Here is a 13,549-nt window from a genome sequence, read left to right on the forward strand (position 1 = left end):
GAGTTTATAAGATAATATTAAAAAAATATATATTTAATAAATTAAAAAGGAATCGAGATTCTTATCATTTATATTAAAATGATACTTTTATCATATAAATTTAAATTTTATTATTTAAATATTAGAAAATTATATCTAATGATTATATTTTAAAACTTAATATTCATTTACAAAAATTATCTATATTTTTATTTTTGAAGTTTGAATTTTTATTTTTTTATTTTTTATTAGATCACTTAAGGTATTTTTTTTAAGTTAAAAAATTGTTACTTATTTAAAATAAGTATCTACATTTATATTTTAAATTTCTAGATTGCACTATTTAATTTTTTTTGTGTCCATTTATTTATACTAATTATCTATTTTTATATCTATATATCTTTATTATTGTCTTTATTATTCTTTTACTCTTAGCTTATTTGCAAAAATTCTGGAGGTAGAGAGTTTTTAAGTATATCTTTCAAATTTATAGTTTTGCAAAACAATTTAGTTAATGCTTATTTTGCAGGACTTTTGTATTATATGCATTTACGTTATTTTGGTTTATATATATATCTTCTATTTGCTTCTTTTTATTATCCACGACTTATTTTTTTATAAACATTTAGTTTTATATATATATATGGTAAAAAAAAATTTTTTTAATTCAATATATAATAATAATAAAGTAATGAAGTAACTCGTCAAATGCCCGGCTTCCACCTAATTACAAATTAAGATAATTGTTAAAAGCAGAAAGTTGATAATGACAATCACACAAAAAAAAAAAAAAAAAAAAAAAAAGATTCTATTCAGATTCTCTTGTAAGAGTTTCTATCTTTCCGTTTCTTCAAAATTAATTAATGGTATGATAATACTAATAATAATTAGAATTATAACCAATTAATAATAATTTTACATGTTAAAATGCTCCAGATTTTTTTTTTCATTTCTTATAATTTTATGAGTCAATCATTAATTAAAATGTATTTTTGAATAGAAATTTATTTTATTTTTTTATTTGAATATTTGGTCTGCCTCTGCCAAATCCAAGTTTATAGTTTTTTCTATATAATGTTAATCTCCAAAGTCACTAGATTGAAAGAGAAAAGGAGAAAAGAAAAATCTCTCGTTTGCTATTTCTCTTATTTCCAAAGATGGCTTTGCTAACACTTACAACAGCTTGAGCTTACTATTGAATATTAATTCAGTTGATGACATGAATATAGGATCCTAAAGGACGTTATAAGCCACAGTTTTTGATCTGCTGTTTTATTTTTGAGCTGCTCTTTCATTTTTTGATTTCTTCTTATTCTTTAGTTGCAGTTATTTACAGTCTTTCTCTTTCTCTTATTCGTTTTTTGTGTAGTTCTTTTTGTCATGATTTTTTATGTGTGCATCTAAAAACTCTAATTAAGATATTTGGGTAATTAGAAAGTATGTAAGCGAATACACTTATTAGCACGATGTTAGAAAATATGCGTGCATCAATTATTTTATTTTTTTGCTTGATTACGTCGGTCAATATGTGTATCTATTTGTATATACAATGAATATTTGTATGATTTATGTAAATATGTGCATTATATGTTTTTGGATTTAAATTCTTTTTTAGTGTATGTTTTTTATAATGATTCATTATATTGAATTTAAATTAAGTGCTCGGAGAACCATATGGTCATCAGTAAATTAAATTTTTAAAATCGAATGTTTATATCATACAGGAGAATGATAGAGATATAATTAAGAAAAGAAGAAAGAAAGGGGCATTTTGGTTCAAAATATTAGTCACATATATAAATTTCGTTAATTATTTGAAATTGATTGAAGATTGAAATATTTAAAAAGATTGAAGCAAGATCACTAATCACGAAGGAGAGATGAAACTTAATTTTTCTTGCTTTCAGTATTGCATTATCTTTTATTTTAGAAATTTTTAAATTTTTTATTTAATTTTTCTACAAATTGATTAGATGTGTATTTTTCTAAAAGTTAATTTTTTAAAATATATAAATAATTAAACCTTTCAGATAAACATTTACCACAAAAATATTAATTTAAATATAATACAAATTCTTCTCTAATTCAACTAATATTTATGCATGAATAGTGGAATCACGACTATTTATATATTAATATTTATATTATTTTGAAACTTTTATTTTTTTTAGTAAACAGAAAATCTTGAATCAATTGGAGTAAAAAAAGTTGAATACAGTTGCATGTTAAACATAAAATTAAATATTGTAAAGTTTATTTTTAGTTACTTTAAATATATTTTTAATATAGTGAGTAATGATATTCTTTTTTTTAATTTATTTTTGAAATATCATCCCTTTTATTTTTTTTTTTTTCTTTTATAAAGTCTATTAATTAAAAAAGAGAAAGATATTTTATTGTAGTTAAGTTTTGAATAATAAAAATACATATTAATAATTAATGTTATTAATCAAAATAAATAATATTATTCAAACAATGTATTTATAACCGCATATGAAGAACGGAATTTCAATTAATATGTGTATATATGCGTGAAATGACAGTCAAAAGAATAATTTAAAAAAACGAAACAACCAAAAACTAAAAATTGTTAACTTCCTTATCGGGTAATGGTGGATCTAATATAGAAAATTAGGAGTAAATTGACCCCTATTTTTTCAAACAAAAAATTATTTATATATTGATCCTAGTATATTTAACTTATTTAATTTTTTCTATGTGTTGACAAAAAAAAAAATTATGGATCTGCCATTATTTTGGTAGGGTTTTGAACTCTTTAAATAATAAGAAAACATTTCCTCGATGAAACTATAACCACATGGTTTAAAAAGTGATTCCTAATTTTAAGTTTCAACCACCAACCAAAACGATAAATCATTGTAATTTTCTTTATTCAACCACCAACGGGTAACAGCGGTAGAAATTATGGAGTTTGTTGCCTCAACTCGAACAAGAGCTCTTAACAAGAATTGCTGGATTAGCCATTTCAATCTTCCAACAAAACTTAAAAACAAGGAAAGAGAGAAATGAGATAATGGCTTCATACTATTGAAGTTGTCTTTTTCTTTTTCTTGGTAGAAGATGTAATCTCCCTCAGTTTACCCTACCAATAAAGTGTGCTTCTCGAATATTAAATTTTTATTCTCATTCTTACGAAGGTTGAGATCTCCAGCTAACACTTCATCGATTAATATTAAAATTATCTTTGAAACTGTGAGTTTATTATAATTAAAGGGTCTTTTAAGAAATTAACAGAAAATCAAGACGACATAACTTGAGTTTTTCTTTTTGTAATCTCCTTTCTCTAAGTTCTCCATTTGGGTCAATATCCAAATCCAAGGGCCAAGATATACTCTTGACTCTTCAGACTACACCCAAAAAGAAAAAAGGATTAAAAAAATAAATTAAACTATCCAGACTCAATTTACTCTGCCAAGAAACTCATATTTTGTCAATGATATTAAGTACCAAAAATTAGCCTAGCCATACAGGAAGATAGAAATGAGTACATATGAATTTTACATATTCTAGCTTATGAATTTGTAAACCCAATTAAACCCATCAACCCAATATTGTTAATCTATATAAACTCCTCAACCAAATTTCCAAAATCAAACCTCCCATTACAACACTCAACGGCATTTACAACTTCTTGAAAAGTGGACACACTACATGGAACCACAAGCTTATCTGTTTGCCCAAAGCCAAACTCATTTTGTGACTTCTCTAATAGCATCTTGAAGAGTGGATGGCTAAGAAAACCTGTTGGAACAACGAATCTTTCCATCTCTTCTCCAACATATACAGCAAAAAACCCAGTTGGTGTTGTTCTTCTGGTCAAAGAAGAAGCATCTTCAAATTCACCAAGCAAACATTTTTGTTGTGATTCTTCACACCCACCTTTACAAATAACCTTGGAGAAACATTTTTGTTGTGATTCTTCACACCCACCTTTACCAATAACCTTCACCTTCTTTGCAAGTTTCTTGAAAGAATTCATCTTTTTGCCCAACATTTTCATTTTTTTTCCTTTCACTTCTTGAGTTTGGGATCAAGGAGAGAAAATTTTGGAGATAGCTATAAAGATGGTGTGGAGTAGAGAGAGAGAGAGAGAGAGAGAGAGAGCTATTGGAGAAGTGGTCTCATGGCTATAAGGACAGGGTTGGTGTGGGGGAGGGGAAGAATATTTGTATTGTGTTTTTGGACTTTGGGGAGAGAATGTTTCTAGAATTAGTGGTTTTTCACTTTTCCTTTTTTTTTTTTTTTTTTTTTTTTTTTTGACTTCACAATTATTGAGAATCTAATTATGATTATGGTAAGATTTTTTTTTTGAATTACTAATAGTGGTTCATAGCAATTAATTGATAAACCAAAATTGAATATCAATGATAAGACTTTGGTGCTCCCTTTTATTGGCAATGGATGGATAGCCATTTGCAGTCTTGCAAATTGATGCTTGGTGAATCTCCATTCAAAGAGCCCATAAGAAATTTTCATTATTATTAGATAAGTGAATTTACCACCACTAAATGTGCCTAGAGTCTCAATCACTATTTTATTTTTTTTATTATTGTTACAATATCGATCAAATTCTCTTAAAACATGTGAATAGTAGTCCTCGAGTTCGAATTCTTCCTACCATAAAAGGTATGGTTAATTTGATCAATGTTATTCAAATGAAAGTCTATCTTTTACTGTGCAGCTTATATGTTCTCCCAGTTCATTGTACCTCCTATGTATTAAAAGAAATTAACATCTTTATTTGTAATTAACAAATATACCAAAATCCAAATTAGAATTTTGATTTGTAATTAACAAATATAGCAAACCACAATAAAGTTTAGCCAAATCTATTTGATATCTTATGCATATCTATGATTATTTGTAATATTTAATATTATTATTATTAATAAATTATATTTAAAAAAAGCATTAATTAGTTTCTCATGCCAACCATAATATATAAAAAATCAACCACTTTTGTCTTCTTCATTTATTTTTTTTATGAGCTGCAACTAAAATAATCTTTTTGGACATTTACAATCTTTCCACTTCAAATAAAGATTGAATTCTATTTTATGTCCCTAGGCGTTCCAATAACTTAATAAACTAATATATGGAATAAATATAAAGTTGTGCTTTACCAATTACTAAATTTTCCTTTTCTTTTTTCTAATTAAATTCAAACCCTAAAGAGAGAGAAGGGAAGAAAAAAAAAAGATGTGGTTGTGGTGGGTAGCATGAATAGATAAAATAATGGTTTTAATTTTGTTCTTTAATGAAATATAAAAAGGTATTATATTTAATTAATAACTATCACTCATTAAAATATATAATCAAATGGACCAACAAAAATATTAATTCTCACATTGGCGATATCTACAACGTGTGAGGAGGAATTATTTGTTTTAAAATTTGTCTTTATGCTTATTAATTTCCCTGTATCTACGGACTGATTTCAAAGCGTAGTATTGGCCGGCTTTATTACAAGTAATACAAACAACAATTAAGAGTTTCATAATAGTGGTTAGACAGTATCTAAACCGATTTGACATTTACATTGTAATTTATGTAAAAACTAGGTGAAAGCCTGCACATTGCATGGATTATTTTATCTGATATACATTATACTTTGTTTTCAAAAACTTTTAATTTGTAACTTTATACTAAATAAGAAATAAAAATAATTAGAAGTTTTTTAGATAGAATGAACTTAAGTTAAGCTTGAAGTTTTTTAAATAAAATGAACTTTGACCTAAGCCTATTCAAATTTTCAAGTCTTTAAATTTATAAGTGCACCTACCTTGCATTTTTTATTAACTTAGAAATTAAAAGACACCATATAATACTATACAACTCATGTATCTCTTTAAAAGTTAGGAAGTTTGTGACGCAATTAATCAGCAATAGTATGATATTTTCATCAAATCCATAGCTTGAATGTAACATCATTTCAAATATATTTACTCATGTCCACTATATTAGGATTCATAAGAACTCCAATATGGGAGTTCATTGGAATAATGATAATAAAAAAAATTACGTTATGTTTCATGTATGATTTGAACTCGTCATTTTTCAAGATATACTTACATATCAAATTTTCAAAATTAAATGCGATTGAATTTCAAATATTATAATAATTATTATTAAAAAAATTTTACAAAATTTTTCAGAAATACGTTAACATGTAGATATAAATAAATATTGTAATCATTCATACCATGTAGGAATGAGCAATTCTCAACAACCTTGCTCTCACAAGTAATGTAATAGATATCACTCTGACATGCCTTCATTCAAATGACATAGTCCATAAGCCTCGTTAACTATCACCACTTTCAGTGCAGTGGGATCAAAGCAGTTCAGCAAGTTTTATCTTATTTGTAGAGTTCTCATAGATATCCAGCTGGAGATTCTTAGAAAATGCTATATAGAATTTGTTATAATCTTCCTTGTTCTCAACAATCTCGAAGAAAGCTCAATACACACTCTTCACTAAGTTTTTGCGAATAACTCTCAGAATTTTGTTCTTCTGCAATATTTCTATTGAATATTTTAAGGAAGAAGGCACTCGGGAATAAGCTCTTCTCAGTCAATATATATGATATAGTTCTAATTATATTTAAACAATACAAGCATAAACAGAATAAAAAAAAAAATTATTTTCACTAAAAAAATTGCATGCATTTCTGAATTGAAAATAAAACTCCATAGAGTATAAAGCTACCAATAGTAAGCTATGGTCAATAATAATATTCCTTAACTCTTGTAAAGAAAAATGAAGCCAACAAAACAATTTTCTTCCATTAAAATAGTGGCTAATTTTTTTTCCGCTCCGGTTTGTAAAGTTTGTATAAGACATAGATAAGAAAAAAAATAACAACATATACTCTTCTTGTTTTTTACCCTATTACCATTGTGTTTTACTCTCTCTTACAATTAAGGACCTTCCTTTCTCGAGTATTAGAGAGATACAAAGGTGAGTTGCAATTCTAATAAATTTTATATAATTCTTTTCAAGTTACGGATACAATTGTTCTTGAGCACAAGAAAGTTGATAAAGATCTAGCTCTAAAGTATGTTATTCCAAATCTTTCCAAGCAATCAAACATTAAATTTGACAAATTGTAAACTCTTGGAATTCCTAATTATAACACAGCCAATGGAATATGTTGGGACCAACAACTAAAAGAATACAATAATTGAATGGAGATATTGAGTGTGGCTATTAGCTCTCTTAACTTCAAAGCCAATATTCAATTTATATCATTTCTTATTTCTAGAAAATATTTCTGAGTATCTCATAAGCTGTGAAAAAATTCCAAGTGTATTATTGATAGTTCTTGATAGATTGTTTTTATATATGTATGTAAGGAACTTAAAGGTTTCGTTAATTAAGAAATCAAATTCGTCGGGATTCTTTCTTTTTAACTTGTTATTACATTACTAAATAACAATGAACTTTGAACAACTTTATATTAGTAGTAATTCTTCCACTTGTTTATTTTGAATTCTTCTAGTTTTCTTTTGTGACTAATTTGTTCTAGAATTTAGTAGTTGAAATTGTTGCTTTATAAATTTAGTTTCTTAAAAAATGTCAAATTGCCAAATTAAGGTAATATAAACAGTAGAGGTCGCACACCTTACGATGAGTTCAAAAACCATAGTAACTCCACAAAAATCAAACCACTCCTCTACCATAGTCTAACCATAGATTCCATATCAGATCCAAAAGCTATGCAAATAGAAAAAACTTGTAATAATAAAGTAGAAGAAGAAGCGGCAAAACTGATTGCAAAAAGAAACACAAAGCTATGTATAAGAAAACAATTGATTTCTTATAACATATCTCACTATTTCCACTATTATATAACGAACTATCATACAACGAACTTTTTCATATAAAGATTCCTATTTTGTGAGAATCTATGATAGGAAATACTTAAAATGCATTAATTTCAAAGTCTATAATTTTTGAGTTTTCATCTCAAAGTACAAAATAAGGAGAGGACATCAATGAAACAAACACAAAAGGAAAAAAATAAACAGATTTTAATGGACAAAAGAATCTAATTGAAAAGGGTTACTTTTATGGACAGGGTCTCTATTATCGATGATGATAATACCTTAACTAGAGAAAAATGAAGAATTTTCAATTAACAATATAAAACAAATATATGTTATGGATAATAAAGTAGTTCTAAGTACTCGTTTATAGAAGATTAAAGGTATTTTGAAATAAAAAATTAGAAATAAATAAAATAGAAAATGATTTTCTATCCAAAAACAAAAGAAATATCACCTGACAAACATACAATTATTTATTAGTCAATTCAATTGTTCCAGTAGAAATCAAAACAAAGTTGTTCAACTCTTGCAATTTTTGGACAGAAGCAAGGCTCTATTCTTCCCCAGATTATCTTCAATGAAAACAAAATTGCTGGAAAAGTCCCATAATTCAACAACTTCCTCATATTGCAAGGTCAGTGACTTACCCTAGCAAGAATCAGGTTCTGTGCTGTTAGGAATAGAAAATCCAACTCCCGAAAATTAAAGTTAATGTTGTGACTATTAAATATTCATCCATACTTATTATGCACCTATCATTACATAGGTCATTTAGAACCAAAATCAAATATGCTCCATGTGATCTAAGATGGCAAAAGTCTGCCTAGAAAACTTTCAGTTTATATTTACAAAACCAACATAAAGTAGCATCCAGTATCCCAAAATAAAAAAAAAAAATCAAAACCAAAATAAAAGTGAATTAATTTGTAAGATACTATAAATCAAGCTCGGCACAAAGGCCTTGCATCCCGGATATAAAGTGTGTTAGAGGCAAATAGCCGCCGCATGATCTTGCGCTCGTAAACGGCAAACTGATAGCTATGAAGATCGTCATTAATGTGATTTGATGGGCTTATTCTGTTAGAAATACTAATTTACATTCAAACCTCATTTATTATTTCTCCAATTATCCACGCCTGATAATCACATATAATTAATAAAAAAAACTAGTGTTAGTAAGAGGAGGATTGGCAATAAAAAGGAAAAGATAAATCAAGGTTCTATCTGCTTTTTGAAATGGACCTGATGCGCTAGACTCATCGAAGATAGTAGAGTTGGACAAAAGGGTCGGCTCCAGGACGTTTTCTAGGTTGTGGTTTATAGGTTGGGTTTTTATATTTAGCCGATGAGAAAAGTACATGAAGAAAAAAAAGGAAAATATGGATTTAAAAGTGATTAATAAATGAGAAAAAAATGTAAAAAGTGATTAATAAATCAGAAAATTTATAAAAAAAGAAAAATAAGAAAGCTGAAAGAAAGAAATCTCAACTTAGCCTTTTAAAGTTATTTTTTTGCTTCAGGATTATATATATATATATATATATATATATATATATATATATATATATATATATATATATATATATATAATTTTTGATAAATTTAATAATTCTACGAAAATTTTGCTCCACATTTGATTGGTAATTCATTTAATGAATGCTAAGGATTCAAAATGAATATTCATTTCTAAATCTAATTATTAAATTTATTGTAGCAATATTCAAAATCTTATATCCTAGAGTTGATTTCTCATTCAATTATTTATTGAGAGTGATATCTAATATGAATGTATGGATATATTAAGAAAAATATTGATAAAATTTACTATTCAAACATATTAACTTTTTTCTTAATAAATATATTTTTCCAGGAGAGAGGGAGTAGAACAAGTAATTCAAATATCTAGTTGTTGTATATATAATAAGTGTTATATATAAAATAAATATTATTTAATAATAAAAAGATTAATAAAAAATATTAATTAATTAATTAACTCATTCATAATTATTATTATTTTATTTATTTTGCATTAGTAAGTTACATTTTGGAAGAGTTACAATTTCCTTTTTTATTATTATTAATTTGGAGTTAACACGATATTCATCAAATTTGTAGAAATCCTTATGATCGAGTGACAAGGCCAATCAGACCACATTGGTTAGCATACCATTGATTTTTGCAGTGGAGTTGTATCTCTTCATTTCAATGGACATATTCTTTATTAAAAAAAAAAGGGTAATAAATTGTTGAGCAATTATATTATAAATACACAAATGCTACTTATATTTTAAATATGAGTTAAGTATTCTTCCTTTTAACAACTTTCAATATTTTAACCATATACGATCTTTTTGGCAAAATTAGTTACTTAGTGGTTACCCTTTTATAAAATATTATATTAACTTTCAAAAATTAATTTAAAAATTTTGTTACCAAACACTATAAAAGATAACGTTTACTACAAACTATTTAAAAAGTTATTGTTGAACAACCATTTTCTCATTTAGATTGAGTTCTTATGATAGAAGAAATTAAAAGTATAATTTTAATTTCTTATTTAGTCATTACATATTAGAGATGAAATTTCTATTAACTTCTTGCGACCAGTGGAAAAATTATTATCGCGGGGACAGTTTCCTAGAAATATCTAATCATAAATTCTTTTATTTATTTCTTAAAATTGTAAAACACCGATGACATCCTCCATGTCTAATTAGAATAGGAATAGGGTAAACATACAGAATATTTTTTTTCAAAATTAACATTTTAGCATTACTATTAACTTTTAATTTGAACTATTAGATATTTTAATTTATATAGTTTTAACTATTAAATATTTTAAGTTATAAAATCATTGTATTTAATATTTTAAATCATAAAATTAAATCGATTAAACGTTTATTACACGATTGAAAATATATAAAAAGTATAGTTGAAAATGTAACAGCATACAGTGGAGTATTCAAGTGGGAGCAGTTGACAAAGAAATTGGGGGAAGAATCCATCGAGTACAAAACAAAGCAGGTCGGGACGTGAAAGGAAATTCAAAGAAAAATGAACAGGACAAGTTGACCGACTAAGTACAATACAAGTCATTGCGTCAATATTAGCCTACTTTGTTTCTACTATATGGGCCTTAGACCCACTTTTTGTACTCTTCAATCACGAACCTCTTTTTGACTTTTTTTAATTCCTAATCATAAACTATGGAATTTATTGGAATTTATAATTTGACTTTTTATTGGCCAAACTATAAAAAAAAAATTTCCGATTATTTTAATTGTACCATGATGCAATTTTATTCTCCTAATATTTTGAATTTAAAATTTAATTATAATTAAATTCTAATTTAAAATTTAATCCATTTTATTTAATTTTTATTGGTCCCACACTCTCTTATAGTTGGCAATTAGTTAAATTTATACGCACCGTTTTGTTTTTAATTAAAAAAAAAATACAAATCTCCAAATCTCACTTCACCAACACCAGCTCACCTCACCTCACCACAAAACCTACAAATCCATCCAGGGGATCAATTCCGAGCATCTAACTATTTTTCTATCAAAATTCCCAAGAAACAAACATAATTACCAAAAGGTCATGGTTGCTCAAGCAATCGTTATCTGAAACTTTAACTCGTTTTTATCCACTTGATGCCAAAAGCAGTTCGTGAGTATGAAGTTCCTTCTGAATCTCTTGTGGCTTTTATTCAAGAATATATGTGGTGGATCTCCAGTGGCAGTTCGTGAAACCACCTTTACGTGTCGTGGCTTTACCATTGGTAGAGCAAGATAATTTTGTATTGCGATAACTATAATTTCAAACCGAATGGTTAATAAGGTCATTTTCATATAAAAATGTTTTTATGGTAGATAAATTGTTTTTTTTTTTTTTTCTATACTAAAAATATGGAAGGTCTATATTTTAATTAGTTGTTTATTTTTAAGATTCAATTAATTTAGTAAAATATTTGTTGATAAATATGTATATTAAATGAGAATAAAAAGTGAAATTTGTAATTCTTATTTTCTCCTGAAAAAGCAAATAAGATTGTAATTTAAAAAAAATGAAAAGCGAAATTGAATATATTATTATAGAAGTAGGTAAAAGTTGTATAGACACTTTAAAAGATTTGATGTACTTGTATCTTAATTATATTAAAAACCAAATCATTTTGAACACTTTTGAACACGTATTAAATATTTTCAATTCATTATAGATACTCATTGTTTAATTTACAAATTTTTGTTATTTATTAAGAATAATGTTTATCATTATTTTAGTTCTGTAAAAAAATGAATAATAATATTAATAAATTATAAAACTAGCCTCTTCCACATTTTATCTTCTATTTCTATAAAATTTGAATAAAAATGTTTAAAATTTAATAATTTATAGCATTTAACAAACTTCGGGCTCAGCCGTCTTACCTCGACCCGTAGAGCACACGGCATTTGGCCTTATGGTCGTGCGTTTGATCCGCACAGATGGAATGATATTTTATAAATTGTTAAAAACTAAATTGGATGAAGTGGTTAAAACTTAATTGATTTTTTATATTTAATTTTAAATAAAAAATTTTAATTAGTATAAACTTTTTCAATTTGGGATGTATTAAAATTTTTACTTTATTAATCTTATACTTATTTTTCACCCTCGAGGATAGGATGAGATGATAGGGATTTTTCTTCTCTTAACTAGAGATCTCGAATTCGACTCTGTGATCATTTCTCCTTTAATCATAGATCTCGAGTTTGAGCTCTGGGTATGAGTTTCTTTAAATATTCGGAAAGAAGCACTTTGCGCATTTTGTATGTCTGTCTGACGAATCCAAATTAGTCAAGCAAATGAGCTTCGAGTACTAAATGATTAAAAAAAAAAAAACTTATATTTATATTTTACACTATCAAAAATTTATTATTTTATTTTAATTATTTTTTGTTCTATTTTTTAGCCAAAGAGACTTAAATTCAAATAAGAAACTAATATAACTAATTAAATTAAATTACCTTCATTTAAATTTTTTAATTGACTATAATTATAATTTCTAATTAAGATAGATTGAACTTTCACAAAAGGACAATATACTATTAGTAAATTAATCTTATGCTATTAATGGGAAAAGCAAAATAGCACAATCAAATTAATATTAACAAAATCAAAACTTAATATTCCATTAAAAAAAAATATCATTGAGTTTGTTGGTTTAATACTAATTTGACAAGCAAATTTTAATATTAACACAAATAAAATTTAATATGTCATTCCCTTAAATTTTTTTTACTCACCTTAGCAATTTATTCAATGATTTTAAAAGCAATTTAAATATTTTTGTTATTAATTCTTTAATTTTCTCTTGAAATTTATAATTAAATTAATATTTCAGTTAATAAATATTTTTTATTTTTATTACCATATTAATTAGCTATCACAATTTATATTCAAATAAAGTTTTTTTCTTTTTTGACCAATAAAATTAAAAATTTTAAATATATTTTTTCAATATAAATTTCTAATAAGATTATTTTATTGATCCTAATGTTTTTCCTCCTCATTCCCATTTTTAATTTTTTTATAAATAAAATTATAAAAATAGATGATAATTAGATAAAAATATTTACTATAAAACCTTCCATATCTTATGCTATTTCCTAAGAATTTCGAATAAAAAATATTCATAATTTAAAATAATAAAATCAAGATTCATAACAATTTACAA

The 13,549-nt window shown here is 25.6% G+C and overlaps 1 protein-coding gene across 1 annotated transcript; it reads right to left on the reverse strand.

The window, feature by feature from the left end:
• Nucleotides 1-3,402: 3,402 nt before the first annotated feature.
• LOC105634703 (SAUR-like auxin-responsive protein family) lies at nucleotides 3,403-4,172 on the reverse strand. Its single transcript, XM_012217597.4, has one exon. The coding sequence runs from the start codon at nucleotides 3,998-4,000 to the stop codon at nucleotides 3,560-3,562; it is 441 nt and encodes a 146-aa protein (XP_012072987.1). The 5' UTR covers nucleotides 4,001-4,172; the 3' UTR covers nucleotides 3,403-3,559.
• Between the last annotated feature and the right edge of the window lie 9,377 nt (nucleotides 4,173-13,549).

The sequence above is a fragment of the Jatropha curcas genome, chromosome 2, assembly GCF_041381405.1.
Source record: "Jatropha curcas cultivar XTBG-Jc1 chromosome 2, XTBG_Jcur_1.0, whole genome shotgun sequence".
Lineage (NCBI taxonomy): Eukaryota > Viridiplantae > Streptophyta > Magnoliopsida > Malpighiales > Euphorbiaceae > Jatropha > Jatropha curcas.